The 18,918-nt window shown below is 44.8% G+C and overlaps 1 protein-coding gene across 1 annotated transcript in view; it reads right to left on the bottom strand.

Moving 5' to 3' along the window:
* LOC116937952 (NACHT, LRR and PYD domains-containing protein 3-like) overlaps positions 1-18,918 on the bottom strand; it is a 77,000-nt gene that overhangs the window by 38,172 nt on the left and 19,910 nt on the right. Inside the window, exons 4-5 of the mRNA XM_076059138.1 lie at positions 10,120-10,501; positions 6,108-7,791 (exon numbers count right to left, since the gene is read on the bottom strand). Of these exons, the coding sequence (XP_075915253.1) occupies positions 6,108-7,791; positions 10,120-10,483 (2,048 nt within the window). The 5' untranslated portion in view covers positions 10,484-10,501. The remainder of the gene's footprint in view (positions 1-6,107; positions 7,792-10,119; positions 10,502-18,918) is intronic.

The following is an 18,918-nucleotide window of genomic DNA, read 5'->3' as shown; positions in this document are numbered from 1 at the left end:
AAGATGAATCCTTGCAGTCACGAAAGCTTTAAATCGAAATTTGAGACCTAAGTTGACAAGCCGGAGCCCGTCATGAGCACACTACCCAGGTATAGAAAACTCTCCACTCTATCCACAACTGCCCAATCCCCAATTTGGAGTTATGGAGCTGGAGTGTCTGATGGTACAAAATACCCAGGGCAGGTGCTTAGTTTTGGTGGGGCTGATGGTAAGGCCCTACCTTTTAGTGGAACGCTCCAGGTTCAACCGCAGTGCCTCCAACTCCTCCTCTGAGTGAGGAGCAATCACCAGATCATCGGCATATGTAACATAGTTGACTAATAGGAAGCCATCCCTTGACTGCACCCGGGCATCGATCAGTCCCCATTGTATCTGTATAGATGGAAATTCCTTCGGTACAGCCATCGAAGGCTTCACAAACTACGTGGTCAAAATATATGTTAAATGATGTGGGAGCCAAAGGACATCCCTGTCGCACTCCAATGTGAACAGGGAATGGCTCCTACTCCCAGCCATGTAGTTTTACCAGTGCCTGCTCACCATTATGAAGGTCCTTAATGATTGTTTTCAGAGTCAGGGACTCCGAAAGCAAGAAGAACAACCCAGAGCCCAGGTCTACTCTGATGGTATCATAGGCCTTGACCAGGTCAATAAAGCAGAGATATAGGTCATATTGGAATTATCTACATATCTGCTGTAGCAGACGGACAGAAAATATGGCATCTGTGCAGGACTGCCCTGGCCGCAAACCACAATGGAGCTCCAAAAGCCTCTCCTCAGTGTGCCTGGCAAGGTGATGTTGAATAATCCTTGCTAGCACCTTTCCCAACACACTGAGGATGGAGATGCCCCTGTAGTTGTTACAATTTGTGTGGTCCCACTTATTAAAGAGGGGGACCACCAGGGCATCCTTCCAATCTTGTGGAACTAGTCCAGTTGTTTTACATTATGATTATGTCATGCAGGGCAATCTGCACACAAACACCACCCTCCCTCAGCAGTTTGCTTGGGAGAGCATCTCTGCCCGGTGCATTTCCTGGTCTCTGGATCGCCTTCCATACTTCCTCAACAGATGGAAGTTCAGCCAGCCACTCACAGGGGGTAACTACTTATTCCAATATTTATGGCAATGGAACAACATTCATCTATGTTCGACACCAACCCACCCCGACAAGAGTGTTGATGTACTGTATGGTCAAATAACCCCCAAGACCTGCATGGTGTGGGAGTGCCTTATCCAGCAGTGGAGTGACCAAAGGCTGTACCTGTACGTGTGTAGGAGTGTGTGAGTTTATATGTAAACTATGTCTACGTTTGTTTGTGTACATGTCTGTGTGTGTATATACGAGTTGCTTTCATTGTGCATTTCTATGCGTTTATGGAAATGGTGGGAAAGTCATTGGCACATTCCATTACAAACTACGTGACCTGGGTATAGTATCTGGTAACAGCATCAGTGCTGAGGGATACAAAAAAAATCTGGTCATCGAACTCCCCTAGGGTGACTCAGCCTTAAATGAGTACCTAGGATGGTGTATGAACATCAGCAATGGGGAGAAAAAGACAGCCAAGGACGGTGCTAGTCAGGGAAGTACAATTAGCACTTGACTCAAAAGTGTATGCAGGCTCCACGGGGAGATTGTCTTTGTGCTCTAAAGTGCAGTGTAGTTGTGTGTGCTTGTTCCCTGTCACTGGCTTCACTTTCCCCAACAGTTTGTATGGGTTACTTGGGGGAACTTTGTCTCTTTAATGATTTACAACTAAGATTGACATTAATTACGTATAAGCTGTTTCTGTAGTGGAGGGCACCATCACTGAACATGATCCACTGTGAACCAGGGGCTTGAATCGGCCACGTGGATCAAGCCGTTACCCTCACTCTCCACTGCAGATCCACTATCAGGGCTCCATTTTCTCAGTGTGGCCTACGGTCACCTCACTTGCTGCATCTCGTGTGAGGGCTATCATTATTGCTAATTGAATGTTGCTTAAGATGATGGAAAGCATTACAGCAGCCATGCATATGCATAACTTTTCTTCCTTTTGTACTTTAATGTACAACCAGTGCAGCATTCACTGTAGACCCATCTACTCACTATACATTTACTCATCCACTCGGACTAATTCACTCATTCACCAACCCACTCACACACTAATTCACTCATTCACCAACCCACTCACACACCACTGACCCACCAACTCACATCCTCACCTAACTCCACATACTCACTCATCGATCCACCTACTAAGTCCCCCACCAACTCAAGCAGGCACGCACTCACTCACCAAACATTTTCCCTCCGTGGACAAGTGGGCGTGGGGGGAGAATAGTGAAGGGATGGGCAAGGGTGGGGGAGGGGTTATGGGAAAGATGAAAGCAGGAGCAGATTGGGGGGTTAGTGAGAGGGGTAAGTGTGGAGTGCGGGGAGAAGAGTGAAGTGAGGAGTGTGGACAATGATTTCAGTGACAAGGGGAAGTATTTTGTCAAAAGTTGTGTTCATACATGGGCTATGCATGTCCGAGTGTTTACGCAAGTGTAGTGACTATCTTGATTTGATGCTTTCGTTTCTGCTGGAATCCATACTCTTTGGTTCTTTCGGTAAAGTCACGTAGTTAGAAATAAATTTAAATAAAACAAATCACTACGTTTTGATTACAAGACAAGCAATCATCATCAGGTGGGAAAACCACAGCAATATATATTTTTACCGAAGTGGGAGAGAGCTGCCGTGGCAAGAGGTTAAATAGTTAAGAAGGGGGGAGGGGCAAGGGGAGAGAGAGAGGGGGGGGGTAGGGTGAGGGGAGCGCTGCGTGAGTGCTATGAGATGGGACGTGAGGCTGGGAGAAGGAAGTGGGTGGGGGTGGAAGTGGAGGCCGAGAAAGCTGGGGATGCGGGGGGAAATTAACTCGGAAAAGCAGACTAGTGCCCGATAGATATGATAGACACAACCATAAACAGTTAAGGTTTTACCTGGTTAATAACATCCTTCCAATGATTGCTCAATTTGTATCCATCTTCTCGGTTGAAGTTATGTCTATGTTTATATATCTGGATGGCTTCATGAACAAACCATTGATAGTAGCCAGAAGGTTTGCAGAGTACCTTGGTCTCGGAAAAAAACAATATCATGCGAGCCCACAGCGTTATAACAATGGTCAGCCATGCCAGAGGTATTGGTTCTGCCGTGTTTCAGATCTGCCTTGTGTTCGCGGACACGGCAGAGACACCACTACGAGACAAGGAGGCTCACATGATCGAGTCTCTCACCTTTCTGAAGAGATGCCGCGACAACAAGGTAATACCGACCACATTTACACTCACATCTGCTTCTGTCACTTCTCCTAATGCCAAACGGATCTTATTCAGAGCTAGCCTTTCTCTAATCTCAGAGAGGATAAGACTACTCCGTCTTGAACTTGATAATTTAGACAAATGTCTCCTACAATCACACTTAACATTAACAGATAAAATGTCCACATTTGATTGGAACCTTGTAGATAACATGACTGCTTCTTCTGCCGCAACAATGTCTTAAAAATGTAAGGTTAACCTTATTGTTAAATTCAATAACTTGTCCAAAAATAAACCAGATCCACACGTTAAAAAGCTGGATATTAACAAGATTGTTATCAATCAGTACTAGCTAGAGGGCTGAATTTTGCTGCCACCCCCAAACACATCCCAGTTGATGATTTAATCGCCCACGTAGATGTAGACCTCAAAGGTTTGGGACACATCCCGACAGACGTGGCAAGATCTGAAATTGCCACCATCCTTAAAAATGCTAAGAAATCTATTAGTAACATCAGCAAAGACGAGCGCTCTGAACTCGCCAAATTGAAAAATAGAGATGACAGTCATCTTCTCAGCCGACAAGGGCAATGCTACTGTCATCATGGATAAAACCACATACAACAACAAAATCCAGGATCTTCTTAATGATAGCAGTTACACCAAAATCAACAAAGATCCTATCAACCGCCTGACTACAAAAACCAACAATATCATTACCAGTTCGACTTCTCTAATCGAACCATTCAATCAGCTCTCCCTAAAACCTTCTGCTACTAGACCACCCAGATTCTATGGTCTTCAAAAATCCATAAAGAAGGCACTCTACTTCGGCCGATCGTTTCCACTATCAACTCAGCTACCTACAAACTGGCCCGTTTTATGTTAGATACCTTGCTTCCATTCACAGGTATGACTACCTCAGCAGTACGTAACTCAGCTCACTTGGTCTCTCTAATCAAGGGCAATTCACTTTCCCCAGATGATTTGCTCGTCAGCTTTGATGTAGTTTCTCTGGTCACCAAGGTTCCTGTACCTGACACCTTAGCAATAATTGAAGACTTAATACAACATGGACTGAGTCCTGATGTACCTACTCTAGTTAGGCACTGCCTTACCAACACTTACTTCACCTGGAATGGTTCTTTCTACAAACAAATTGAAGGTACCCCCATGGGTTCCCTCTTGTCACCAGTGATTCCGAATGTTTTCATGGATACATTTGAAACAGATGCCATCCAGACATCCACCCTACGTCCTGCCTTGTGGAAGAGATATGTAGATGACAATTTCGTCATTTGGCCACGTGGCCTGCCAGCTTTGAACCACTTTTCAACGACATCAATTCCATACACCCATTCATCTAATTCACCATGGAAGTGGAGAAGGATGGTTTTGTTTTGAGAAGAGACCTGACGGCTCGTTGGGACACTGTCTACAGGAAAGCCATCCACACACATTCCTATCTGATACCTGATTCCCACCACCATCCAGGACTGAAGAATTCCCTCATCAAATCATTACACCATAGGGCCCACTGCATTTCTGACCAACACCACCAAAACTGGAACACGTACACCAAGCCCTCAAGATGAATGGGTACTCGGACAGCATTATTAGCAAAGCTGTTTCTCCAACCATGGAGAAACAACTCCATGAGAAGCCCATCAAAACCATCATGTTACCATACAGGGCATGTGTTACTAATAATATTTCCAAAATCTTAAACAAACACAAGATCCAGGTCCGATTCAATACAGTACACAATTAGTGATCTAATCCCATCTGTGAAGGAGGTCATTCCTGATATGCAATACCCTGGAGTCTACAAACTGAGTTGTACCTGCGGTAGCAGTTACATTAAGGAAACGAAACTACATGTCTCGGACCGGGTTCGCGAACACAAAGCAGATCTGAAACACGGCAGAACCAGTACCTCTGCCGTAGCTGTCCATTGTATAACGCTGTGTGCTCGCATGATATTGTTTTTTTCTGAGACCAAGGGACTCTGCAAACCTTCGGGCTACTATCAAAGATTTGTTCATGAAGCCATACAGATATATAAACAGACATAATTTCAACCGAGAAGATGGATACAAATTGAGCAATCATTGGAAGGATGTTATTAACCCTAATTGCGTTATGGTTGTGTCTATCATATCTGCTGGGTACCAGTCTATTTTCCCGAGTTATTTTCCCCCCGCATCCACAGCTTTCTCGGCCTCCCACTTTCAGCCCTGCCCACTTCCCCCCCCTCCCCCAGCCTCACGTACCCTCTCATAGCACTCACGCAGCGCTCCGCTCCCCCTACTCCACACCCCCCCTCTCTCTCTCCCTCCTTGCCTATCTCCCCTTCTTAACTATATAACCACTTGCCACGGCAGCTTTCTCTCCCACTTCAGCAAAAAAAAATCTTGCTGTCGTTTTCCCACATGTTGATAATTGCTTGTGTTGCAATAGAAACGTCTGATTTGTTTTATTTTAATTTATTTCTAATTACGTGACTTTACCGAAAGAACCAAAGAGTAGTGTAGTGACTGAATGGGGTTGCATTTGACTCTGTGCACAGTTACTAAGTGAGGATTCTTACAGACAAAAATCCGCCAAAAAGTCTTTACAGGCTGCTGGGGCAAGTGCTGTTAGAGAGCACCTATGAAGGCCGGTATGGCATATGATGGGGTGGGTGACCAGCATCACGCCTGGCGGCCATTGTCTCACAAGTAGCAATATTTTACACACTGCACCTGGTACTTATTTGAAGATGAGTTGCACGCACAATTTGTGAAGTAGCGAATGCGAGGTGTGCCAGTCTTACATTAGCTCTTTACATCTGTGCAGTCCAGGCTGGAGTCTCTTCATTTCCTCGGTGCCAATGCCACAGCCGAACAGGTTGAGTGTCTCCACAGGCTCTTCTCGATGCTGCAGGATCCAGGAGAGGGCAGCGCAGTCTGGTAGGGACAGCCTTGTACCTGACAGGTCTATCTCAGTCATGGACCGAGTCACATCACTCAGGTATCTGCGGTCGTGCAGCTCGTGCACGCAGTGCAGGAGACTGATGAACCTGTGTTTGTCAACCTTCTGAGTCTTCATGCTGCGATAGAGCCACTCGATTATTTCCTTTTGAGAATCTGCAGATGGAGGATCCAAGATACCCTCAAAGAACTTCCATGGAGTGCTTGATGCTAGTCCACAAAAAAACCTCTGAAACACATCCAACCTCCCATCTTTGCTATCCTCAATAGCTTTGATGACGTCACTCACTGGCCATGTTGAATGTGACAGATGCACGGCTATTGCTGCAAAGAATTCCTGCATTGTCAAGTGTAAAAAAGAATAACAACTCCCTTGTTTAATGCCCTCACATGTGAACACTTTGTTGATGAATGTACTTCCTAGTTCAGAAGAACTAACAGCACACTCTTCTAGATCTTTTTGGCTGAACATCTGGATGTTTTGCTGAACCCCCTTCAGAGCCATATTGGCAAGCGATGATACAATTTCCTTGGCTCTGCGGCTGCCACGTCTATGGTGTACTATGAGCCCAAACACGTATTGTGTGAAGAGGTCGGTCATTGATTTGAGGATAATCTCAGAATGTTCAGACTTTTGAAAATGTTCCTTCAGTGTAATGGCTGCTATATGGCAGAATGAAGGGTTATGGCACAATGTATTCACTTTTTCATTTTCCTGCAGGAAATTGAGTGCCCTTTCTACTAGACTCATATCTTGGTAAAATTTGTTAAAGAATGCTACTTTAGCTTCGTTGGAAAACCCAGTGATTTCAACAGCTAGATCAACATTCACTTCACTCAGCTGCTCCATGGCAATGGGTCTGGTCGTTATCAAGACCGAGGCCTTGGGCAAGAGTTTTCCATTCACTAGGGCAGCAATTATGGTTTCTACTGTTGCCGTCTTACGTGGATCAGTGCAAGCATTGGCATAGTGAAGGCACTTTCCAAACTCGTCCAATCCATCCATAACAAAAAGGGTTCTCTCTTGGTTTGTGAAAACCTCATTCGCTTTGTTTCCCAAACATGAGTGCAGCTTAGAAAACAGCTCTGCCAGTGACATCTCTCCAACATCATTTATCTCCCTGAACATCATGAGCACAATGTGCTCAAAGCGTTGTGCAAACACTTTCTCACCTGACAGCAAGCTGTGCACAATGAATTTGCTCAACATGGTTTTACCGCTGCCTGGAGTCCCCACTACAATAACCAGTCGGGGGTGGTTTTGTTCCCCAATGGATTCAACGGGATCAAAGAGATTATTGTAAGTCATCCCTTCTCTCTGTGCTCTCTCCATCATTATCTCGTGCTGCTTGCCTCTCGATAGTAACTCGTGCTCCTTGGTTTCTTGTTGGTGGTAGTAGGGAACCAGAATTGGCTTCACCATCCTCTCTCGCAAAAACACTGCAGGTTCTCCAGGTCGTGCGTTGTAGTCTCGTGTTAATGATGTCAGCTTCAGCAAGAATTGTCGGTAATCATCACCAGGGCTATCTAAATGACACAAATAATTTAACGAGCAAATTAGTTTCACTTACAATAAAAAAAATTCTATAGCAGACAAATATGTTTCAAATAAATTATGTAAAAAAAAGCGTAGCGAATTCGTTCACCATGGATAATGCATCACCATCATGTACATCATGAATTATTGTGTGGAAGTTTTCCCAATGTGTATTCTACACATGCATTTTTTTTTATAAACACTGTACTGTACCTTTGTAAAAAAAATGTTTTATCATAACAAAAATGTTACCACCATTTGTCTTGTGTGTTTTTCATGTGAAAAATATAGTACCATCACATTTCGCATTACTGTGTACATCAGCATCATCACAACCTAATTCTATCAATCTGTGTGTAAAATTCACTGCTTGCCTTATCCTACAATTATTAATTTTTGTTGTTTAGGATGTTGAATTTTACTTTTTATATTTCACTGGTATTGGGGCCGTGTTTCCTCTCCCATCTCAAGCTGACCTTCATCACGTAGCAATGGGACTACATTGGTGGAGTGCAGTACACCAGGCACGGTCCTAGCAGCAGAGAAGATGGAGTGTTTTCACCTCCACAACAGCAGCCACCATGAATTACAGAACTCGTAGCATCCCACGTGTTGCATCGTAGGTTCACTTGAGCTTCAACTAATCTGGCTACTGCATCATCAGCAACACTGTGGCAGCCACTACAGTACATTGTGGAGAGTGTCGATTTCCAATGACAAATTTGCTTAGCAGCTTCCATCAGCTTTCCAAGGAAACATTGAACCCAGTCTCCCACCACTTGGGCAATGGTGACCATGAGTAGCGTGATCCCTCTGTATCTGATGTTATTTTAATCTCTCGGGAATCATATATTCGGGGTCATTATCTCCCGTGGACTTTTTTTTCCAAATGACGAGGGCTGCAAATTTGACGTTTAATCTGGAGTGAATTATAACCAATCCAGTTTAAGTTTCATTTATTTGGTAAAGCCCTGTGAGCCATACGGCTCTTGAATCGGTGCAACCGCAACAAACAAAAACAGGAACAAGAAACATCTTAAAGTGACTACGCGCAAACAGAAAAATCCAAGAAAAAACAGAAAAGTCTTCCAGAAAAAATAGCGTATTTCAACGCTGTGTGCAAACATCCCAGTGGGATGCAAGTCAAACAATAACCATAATACAATTTAGATTAAAGTTATCAGTCTAACTCTGTACTACAACAAACAAATATGGCTAAACCAAAACGTTTTCGAAATTACCAAAATAAAAGCTTTAAAAGCAATGTAACAGTGATCATAGGAACTGATTAAAATTTTACAATAAACTATATACATAACATGTACTACCAAACTTTGCAGCCATAGCTGGCTGCATGAGTCACTCCATAACAGCAGGAGTATCAGTAGGAGTATCAACTTTTTCAAGAGTTAAGAGGAGAGAGTAGGTTCCGTTTCATGAGTCAATGGCAATAAAAAAGGTTGGGTGTCATTAGAAATAGCAGTGATAGCGAGTCAATATTTAAAATTAGGAATAAAAAATGTCCTCAAAGGAGGAGACATTGTACTGAGAAGAGTAGATAGCCAAGGACGTAGCCATGTGGAACACCATAGAATGGGGGCTTCTGAACGGAAGGCAGTCCTTGCTTGGAAAAATATGGCTCACTTTTAGAGGGTGAAGCAGAAGCAGTGGGGAAGTGTGAGGGATGCCTGCGTAGCCATGCCGATTCAAGAGGATGAAGTGGTGTGTGGTATCCAAAGCAGCCCAAAAGTCAAGAACTAGAAGCAGCTTCCATAATTTAAAAGAGGTGGTCATTTACCCTGCATAGAGGAACAGTTTCAACGACATGGACTTGGTGGAATCTGGATTGTACCAAGTCATGGAGACCATGGCAGCAGATGGGTTTGCTGCCATGGCCACACATCTTGGGCTTCACACTTGAAAGAGAGCTTCATAGCTCATTATATTCTTTTAACTCAAATAAAATGTATGTGTTTGAAGAGGTTAGAGAAAATCACCATGTTGAAGTCTTTTGCAAAGAAAGGGAGGTGTAGGATAGGACAGAAATTCAGGAATGTTGGGGTCCAGTGTGGATGTAATGTTTTGATACTGACACACATTTCCATTATCCATCCATCCTTTCCTCCAAATTGCTGATCCCTTGTACATACCCTGCTATGGAATGGAATATGAATGTCCTCCTCCTGAGAGGGATGTTGCTATGCAAGCTTGGTGCAGTTTGCGAAAATCAAATGACAGTTCATATCAGTTCTAAGCAATCTTTCACTTAAACTTGACAGAGACATGTGAATGGATAAGTGAAGTTTAGCATCACTCACGAGAAGCTGCTCCAGGGATGGCTTTACCCGCAGATCTGCTCAGATCGACACCCATCACGTTGAGCTGCTGCTCATGTTGTGATATCCACTGAACCAAGGGAGGGATCTCGGATCTCAGCGGCACCAGCACGGCTTCAATGAATCTCATGCACACTTCTTCTCCCTTGTCGAGCACCAGGTCAACCAGGTCCCGTGTTCGTGCAATGGGGTCAGTATTGCTTTTAAGGGACGCGTATTCACTGTACAGGACTATCCCTGCTTGTTGTGAATGGTCAAGCACTTCTGAAGACTTCGCCTGGAGGTATTCCTGCAGTTTCACTTTGTTGGTTCTAATGATCTCATATGCAGGATCTTTTGATGCCATCACGACAAATGCAGTCACCTGAAGAAAATGAAAACAAACCACGTATCACCTGTAAGCATAGTCGTGTAATTTTAGCCAGGTATGGGAAAGAATAATAATTATTATAATAAAATGCTGCTACTAAAATCTGAGGTCTTGGTTAGGTACAATTGTGACTTGAGGTATTTGATTGTGATTACATTGAGTTATTTAAATTGTAATGTAAGCTTAAAATTGATATTTAAATTTATGTAAATACATTAAATAGCATCGAAACACCTTAGGCATCTCAAAATACTCTTCGGTGCAAGCATATGAACATTCATATGAACACAACACTACGAAAAAAAGTGAAATGTTAACCTAATTCAAAACACCACACAGGTTTAGCAGATTAAGCAGCTGCGTGACACCACGTGCTCACTGCCTCGATCACCGTGATGCCACGCAGACGGCTAATTGCGCTGTAATGTGCATTGATCGGGATAGCGTCACCTCTAGTTGAGTGACGATTAGGATGGAGGTGGAACGGCAGAGGGTGGGAGCCAGGTTTGATCCTGGGTGGTCCCTATGTAGTGGGCACTCCCATGCTCTCAATGTATGGGCAGGGGGTGCTCTGAAGTTGTCTAGCAGTGGTATGATGTCACATACGCTTCACTGAAATTAATGAACATGATCTTTGTAGAGGTGCAGTATGTTTGTGTGGGGAAGCCAAAACTTAAAGTACACGCATGAGGCAGAGTCAGTGTTACTGTGATGTTCATTATGTTACCTATGTCATTGTTTACCTGTGTGGCTATCAAACCGTGGGGTTTACGTGTAAAACAAATGCCAGGTACCACGCCATAAGCCCCGTGCTGAGCCAGCGCTATTCCGATTTCACATCCATCACCTTAAAAGTATTGTATACCTTTAAAGTAGTTTAATTAGCGATTTAGTGCTGTTTTAATTTATTTATTACATAGCACGTGCTCGACCCTACCAACTCACACGCGTTTGGTGGCGGGGAGGGCACCTACCAAGAAGCCCGAAGGCCTGCTATCCTAGGACCCTGAGGACCCGTTGACCCGCTCCCCTTGTAAGGGCCGGGACTGAGCTGGCCAGTGGTCGGACCCGTACCTTGGCTGGGTTGGGTCAGCATAGCCTCCCCTAGGTTCCCTGTAGCCGGAGGGCTGACAGCCGTAGTCCCAGTGATAGCGCATGCTAGCCCGGAGGCCATACCTCCCCAGGTAGTGTTAGGGACCACTAACATTACTGTACTGTACCGTTTATTGTAATAAACGTGTTGCCTCTACGGACCGTCTCTACTCTCGTCAAACCCATTACACATTGTCTAACACACACACACACATCGACTGACACAAACACACATCGAATCACGCACACACACAGCGACTTACACACACACACATCGACATATACACACAATCGACTCACAGACACACAACAACAACCGCCATTGGTCACTAAGTGGCGTTGACGTCACCACGACGCTTGTGTCAGGCCATGTGCACCTTGAGGCCACGTGAAGTGTCGAACACCCGCTAGCAGGAGGTCACGGGGCAGACCCAGGTGCCACGGGTCGACTGACTGAGATGACTGAGATGACTGGCTGATGCACCACCTGTGCCACCTGCTGTGCCAACTTGCTGTGCTTTAGCCACCCGGCGCTCCGCTCGTTGTTGTGAGCGTTGCTCCTCCGCCCTCCGTTGTTGTTGGAGGTGACTGCCTCCTACTGCCCAGTAGCGTCCTTCACTTGCCTCCTCCACTGAGGCCGATCTTGACACCGCTGGTACCAGTCATTGGCAAGTTCACTCAGCTCCACGTCCTCCTGTACCACATCACTCCATCTCTACTCTAGCCCGTGCCGCGCCATTTTAGCCCCCTCTATCCGGCCAAACAAAAGCTGTTTAGGCATACAGTGGCTGGGAATGCGGTCTACATGACCAGCCAACGCAGCCTTGCCCGCCAGAGGAGCTCACCGATGGTACTTTGCCCAGATCTTTCAAGGATTTGTGAGCTCCTCACAAATCCTAGACTCACACACACATCGACCTACACACACACATATGTACTTACACACACAGAGATATCGACTAACACACAGACATATCTACTATCACATACACATCGACTCACACACACGCACACACACATCGACTTACTCACACACACCGACTTACACACATACATAAACTCACAAACACATCGACCTACATGCACACACATATTGACTTACACACACACACATGAACCCACGCACACACATCGACTCACACACGCACATAGAGCCACACACACATCCATTTACACGCAGACATATCGACATACACACACATACAGCGACTCGCACACATCAACGCACAAACAAACACATCAACTTACTGTTAAATATATTTTTTTATACGCACACACCATGCACAAATGTGTAATGACAATGTGGATCGATAGTGAGACAGTATGGTTCCCCGGGACCATGGTTACTAATGGACGAGCTAATGATGATTAATGAGACAAGCATTGACAGGGTCACGTAAGGGGAAGCACGGGATCCATTGGCGGGAAAGTGTAATAAGGGTGGTGATCGGCAGGGCCAGGTGTGGTTAGGAGAATTCGGGAATGAGGGCGTGGCCGGACCGGGCGAGGATAAGTAGGAGCGCGAACGGAGGCTTGGGGCTACTTGGTTTGGGGAACTGCCGTGGTCGTCGCCTTGGATTGGGTCGTCTCCATCGCCTGCGAGTTGTCTAGAGATTGGAAGCTATGTTGTCTCAGAATAGAGTTGTGTCAATACCCAAGTGTACGGAGTCACTCGCGGTTACGTGTTGAATTGTCATTGGATTTTATTCTTAATAGATATACAGAAGACAAGACAACGTCTCTGAGAGCTACATTACACATACATAGGTCAGTTTAACATGTAGGCTTTCGCGACCAATATTATTCATCTTCTTTGGTTCTTTCGGTAAAGTCACGTAGAATGAGAATAAAATAATAAATTGATAAAATAAAATAACACAATAATATTCTCACGACGTTTTGGCCACAACACAAGCGGCCTTCATCAGGTGAAGGGGACGAGACTGTCTGGAGGACAGCGCTGGAGTGAGAAAGCCATGCTGAGATCACGACCTTTAAGCTGTGTGAGAAGAAACAAAGCGCCTTGACAAAGGAATTAGCATATAATTTAGCATTGAAATGGCTGAGTGATTAGCTTGTGACTGGTCACAGAAAAGGCTATGTTAAAGTTAAAGCATACACATCCGCAAAGGCACCCCTTGACAAAGGAATTAGCATAGAATTTAGCATTGAAATAGCTAAGTTAAAATATACACATCCGCAGAGGCACTCCTTGACAAGTGAATTAGCATAGAATTTAGCATTGAAATAGCTGAGTGATTAGCTTGTAACTGGTCACAGAAATAGCTATGTTAAAGTCAGAGCATATACATTCACCAAGGCAACTAGTACAAATCAAACAGGAGAATTTAGCATTGAAATAACTAGGCGAATTTATCATTGAAATAACTGAGTGATTAGCTTGTGACTGGTCACAGAAATGGCTATGTTGAAGTTTAGGCCTACACATCTGAGCTATTCACAGTAACTGGGTATACAATAAAATATATAATGAATACTATATAGTGAACCAATAAAAAATACTAAAATATAAATTACCTCAATGTTATCAATAAACTCTATATTCTCCAATCAGCTAAGCTACCAACAATAAGTCGTTATATATCACAATGCTATATGGCGAAAAATGGGTGGATTCTTACCCTCAACTTTAGCAACACGGATAGCTACGGGTCCCGTTCAGACGGACGAGTTCATCCATGGTCGGAACAGAGGAGGGGGAGAGAGACAGCTGCGAGGCGCTGTTATACTCCATTTTGTAAACCATACCATTAACCGTGGTATGAGAGGTATTAAGAGTCAATGCCAGCGAAAGAGCTGCGGTCTGAAGGTCATCGTAAAATACAAAAACCATCACCTTACCCTACATTGCAGGGGTCACTAAAAAGATCTCCAAAATCCTGAATAAACACAAGATCCAGGTCCGATTCAACACAGTACATAAAATCCGTGATCTAGTTCCATCTGTAAAAGATGCTGTTCCAGACATACAGTACCCGGGCGTTTACAAACTAAAGTGCCTCTGTGGTAGTAGCTACATTGGAGAAACCAAACGACATATCTCGGACCGCATCCGCGAACATAAAGCATTGACTTCTCCAAGACAGAGGTTCTTTGCAAACCAACCGGCTACCATGAGAGATTCGTTCATGAGGCCATTCACATATACAAGCACAGAAACAATTTCAATCGAGAAGATGGATTCTGGCTTAGTAACCATTAGAAAGATGTTTTAAACCATTTCCGTTCTTAATTAATTGTATTTTACGATGACCTTCAGACCGCAGCTCTTTCGCTGGCATTGACTCTTAATAACTCTCACACCACGGTTAATGGTATGGTTTACAACATGGAGTATAACAGCGCCTCGCAGCTGTCTCTCCCCCTCCTCTGTTCCGACCATGGATGAACTCGTCCGTCTGAACGGGACCCGTAGCTCTCCGTGTTGCTAAAGTTGAGGGTAAGAATCCACCCATTTTTCGCCATATAGCATTGTGATACATAACGACTTATTGTTGGTAGCTTAGCTGATTGGAGAATATAGAGTTTATTGACAACATTGAGGTAATTTATATTTTAGTATTTTTTATTGGTTCACTATATAGTATTCATTATATATTGTTTTGTATACCCAGTTACTGTGAATAGCTCAGATGTGTAGGCCTTAACTTCAACATAGCCATTTCTGTGACCAGTCACAAGCTAATCACTCAGTTATTTCAGTGCTAAATTCGCCTAGTTATTTCAATGCTAAATTCTCCTGTTTGATTTGTACTAGTTGGCTCGGTGAATGTGTATGCTCTGACTTTAACATAGCTATTTCTGTGACCAGATACAAGCTAATCACTCAGCTATTTCAATGCTAAATTCTATGCTATTTTCTTTGTCAAGGAGAGCCTCTGCAGATGTGTATACTTTAACTTAGCTATTTCAATGCTAAATTCTATGCTAATTCCTTTGTCAAGGGGTGCCTTTGCGGATGTGTATGCTTTAACGTTAACATAGCCTTTTCTGTGACCAGTCACAAGCTAATCACTCAGCCATTTCAATGCTAAATTATATGCTAATTCCTTTGTCAAGGCACTTTGTTTCTTCTCACACAGCTTAAAGGTTGTGATCTCAGCGTGGCTTTCTCACTCCAGCGCTGTCCTCCAGACAGTCTCGTCCCCTTCACCTGATGAAGGCCGCTTGTGTTGTGGCCGAAACGTTGTGAGAATATTATTGTGTTATTTTATTTTATCAATTTATTATTTTATTCTCATTCTACGTGACTTTACCGAAAGAACCAAAGAAGATGAATCCTTACAGTCACGAAAGCTTTAAATCGAAATATTATTCATAAAGGTTTTTGGGTTAGATCGCATTATATATAAATGTGTCGTAACCCTCCGCCACCCGACAGTCTAGTGAGAGAGATCAAACACGTTAAAGACGCACTACGACAGAATGGCTACAATAATGCTCAAATTAACAGAGCACTGAATGCCAAATCACGATCACAAAGCAATACTGCTGAAAGCGATCAGATTGTTAAAACAATAAAAATTTTCCATATATCTCAGGAGTAACTGACAAATTAGCCCGTGTTTTGCAAAAGCAAAACATTACAGTAAGATTTGGTACAGTACACAAAATTCAAAAACTAGTATTTTGCACTAAAGACGCATTACCTAAATTATCAACATAAGGTGTATATCGGATTAATTGTTTATGTGACAGATGCTATATTGGACAGACGGGACGTAACATCAGCGTAAGACTAAAAGAACATCAAAGAAATATTAAATTATCTCAAACACAACTGTCGGCAGTGGCAGAACATGCTTGTCAACAAGGACACTCAAGTGATTTTGATAACGTTGAAGTGTTGTGTGAAACTAATTATTATTGGCAAAGACTAATTAGAGAATCCATTGAAATTGAGAGGAATAAAAATAACTTTAATCGCTCTGACAGCTACAGGCTTAGTGCGGCCTGGAAGCGTATTATTAAATAATACATATTACAATTCCTTATAGGGGAAACACATACTAATTAACGGATTACTAACATAGCATATAATCACTAACACACATTACAACTAATTACTAATCTACAACTCATTACTAATCATAACCATTGACTCATTACTAATCGATTACATAATTACAATACTCCCCCCCCCCTCCACCTCAAATCACTGCACCTGAAATGAGTTAAATGATGACGTCACCCTGGTGCTCTATTTAAGACCAGGAGCAAGCGAGGGCTTTACCATTCTGTCGAATTGCCCGATGATGCTGGATGTAATTACGAGCGAAACGTCGTACTCAAACTGTAAATGTTGTGGATCCACTCTTCAACACACCGGTGGGCTAAAGTAGTGAATTATTTGTCTTTTGTCAACGTGACACTTTTTTTGCTGATTGGCCGTGTCGGGTGGTGGAGGGTTACGACACATTTATAAATAACGCGATCTAACCCAGAAACCTTTATTATGAATAGGTATTGAGAGATCGCCATCTAGGGGATGACAAGAGGTATCTACATAAGCTACTACTGGGCAATTAGTACCCAATCAGAAGTGTGGGATTCGTCTGGGCCAAAGGTGACGGGCGGAGCTAGAGGGTACGTGCGAGAACAGTCGAGAAGGTTCTACGATGGGGCGTGTCCGGAGGTGGAGCTTGCTCCGCCGAGGAGAATATAAGGACAGGCAGTCAGAGGACTCTTGGTCAGTGTGGGAAGCCTGGAGTCCGGACTGCGTCATAGCCAACCTCTACTCGCCAACGGCCACGTGGCGGCTCTTCCAGCGAAGCCGCCTCTCCTCCCAGCATGCCGTCAGCCAGCGGCAGATGCGGAGCAAGAGGGAGACGCGCTGCGATGGTGGAACAGAGAGGGTGTGCATCACGGCAGAGAGAGAGAGTGAAACCATCCAGAGAGAGAGATAGCGGAGCTGTGCAGTCATTTTATAAAGAAAGACGCTGGTCAACAGTTGCAATGGAAGTGCTTTATTACAACTGGAGTCAGAAGTGTTTTTTCTAGAGACAAGAAAGTACAGCAGACAACGAAATGTCCAAGCATCTCAAGAAGATGAACCCACCTGTGGCATCTTCCGACGACGACGAGGCGGGGACCCAGGACCCCGGGATCCGAGGTCGTGGTCAAAGGAACCACGGCCAGTGAGCTCACCACGCCAGAGAGGGACGGCGCAGATGCGGCATCTTCGCCACAATAAGTGGAGGAGGAGCTGGACTTGCTACAGACGGTGCGTCTCCAGCTGGTGTCGCTTGTCGCGTCGTCTACGGTGACAGGATGCCCACAAGAGGTTTTTCTGAGGGGTTGACGAGTAGAGGCTTCGGGATGGAGCCTCGGAGGGTCCCACTGCAGAGTCAAAGGCTGCCATTGTGGGCGCATTAGTGCTGTCCGCCATTACACACGCTGCGGAGACCACGTGTCGGGATGCCGCCATCTTGGGCAGAGCTTTTGGAGCGCGGTACACTGGTAGGAGGAAGAAGCGTTGGTCACTCTGCCGACCATTTCAGATGACGATGCGCTGGCGATGTTTTGATCGATTCCTCCTGAGAAAAATAAAACGTTGAAAGATGTGTATGCTGAAATGGCTGAGGTCTAAGAATCACCTTCCAATACTCGACGAAAGTTCATGCAGCGTAGGCGGTGGAGTTCCGAGTCCCCCTTGCCTACCGTAGTGCTTTGATGGCGTTGGCTGTGGCCACCAACTCTGATGTAAAGCAATAAGTCCTCGACTCTCTTGTTATGGAAAGAATGCTGGCTTTGGCAAGGGACATGGGGGTGTTTCTACCTGTTTGCCACAGACGTCTCGATGGGCCGCCAGATGCTTGAACGCGCACGAGAACCTACAGCGTTGGGCCCAGATGGCTGCATGGACTGGGAATCCTAGTCGCGATGGTGAGCCGATGGGTTGGTCACCAACCAAAGTTGTCCACATTCCGGACGATGCGCCTTCTGAGGGTGATCTTGTGGCGGCTGTTCCTCGTTGGAATCGATGACGGGGTGATGCTCAATGTTGCCGGGATTCCTACGGTCCACATCGGGGTGACGACTGGGCAGTTTGACGGCCTTTCGTCACCTGCTTCAGGTGTGGCCGGTTGGGCCACTTCGCACGGGATTGCCGGGGTTGCCCTCGTTCTCCAACTCCGCCTGCTGCTCTGGCTCCAACTCCTCCATTGGCCAACATCTTCTCATGCAGGCGAGTCGGTATACACTGGTTCCTGGCTTAATTCGTCACCTCAGGCATCTCATATCACTGATCAGGGTCGTTCGAAACGTGATTCGGGTACTGTTGCTAAGGGTTGGCCCGT

The sequence above is a fragment of the Petromyzon marinus genome (genome assembly GCF_048934315.1).
Source record: "Petromyzon marinus isolate PM22_M1 ecotype Great Lakes invasive population chromosome 84 unlocalized genomic scaffold, UKy_Petmar_22M1.pri1.0 chr84_unloc.3, whole genome shotgun sequence".
Classification (NCBI taxonomy): Eukaryota; Metazoa; Chordata; class Hyperoartia; order Petromyzontiformes; family Petromyzontidae; genus Petromyzon; species Petromyzon marinus.
Note: the sequence above shows the minus strand (reverse complement) of the source record. Positions and strands in the feature narration are given on the sequence as shown.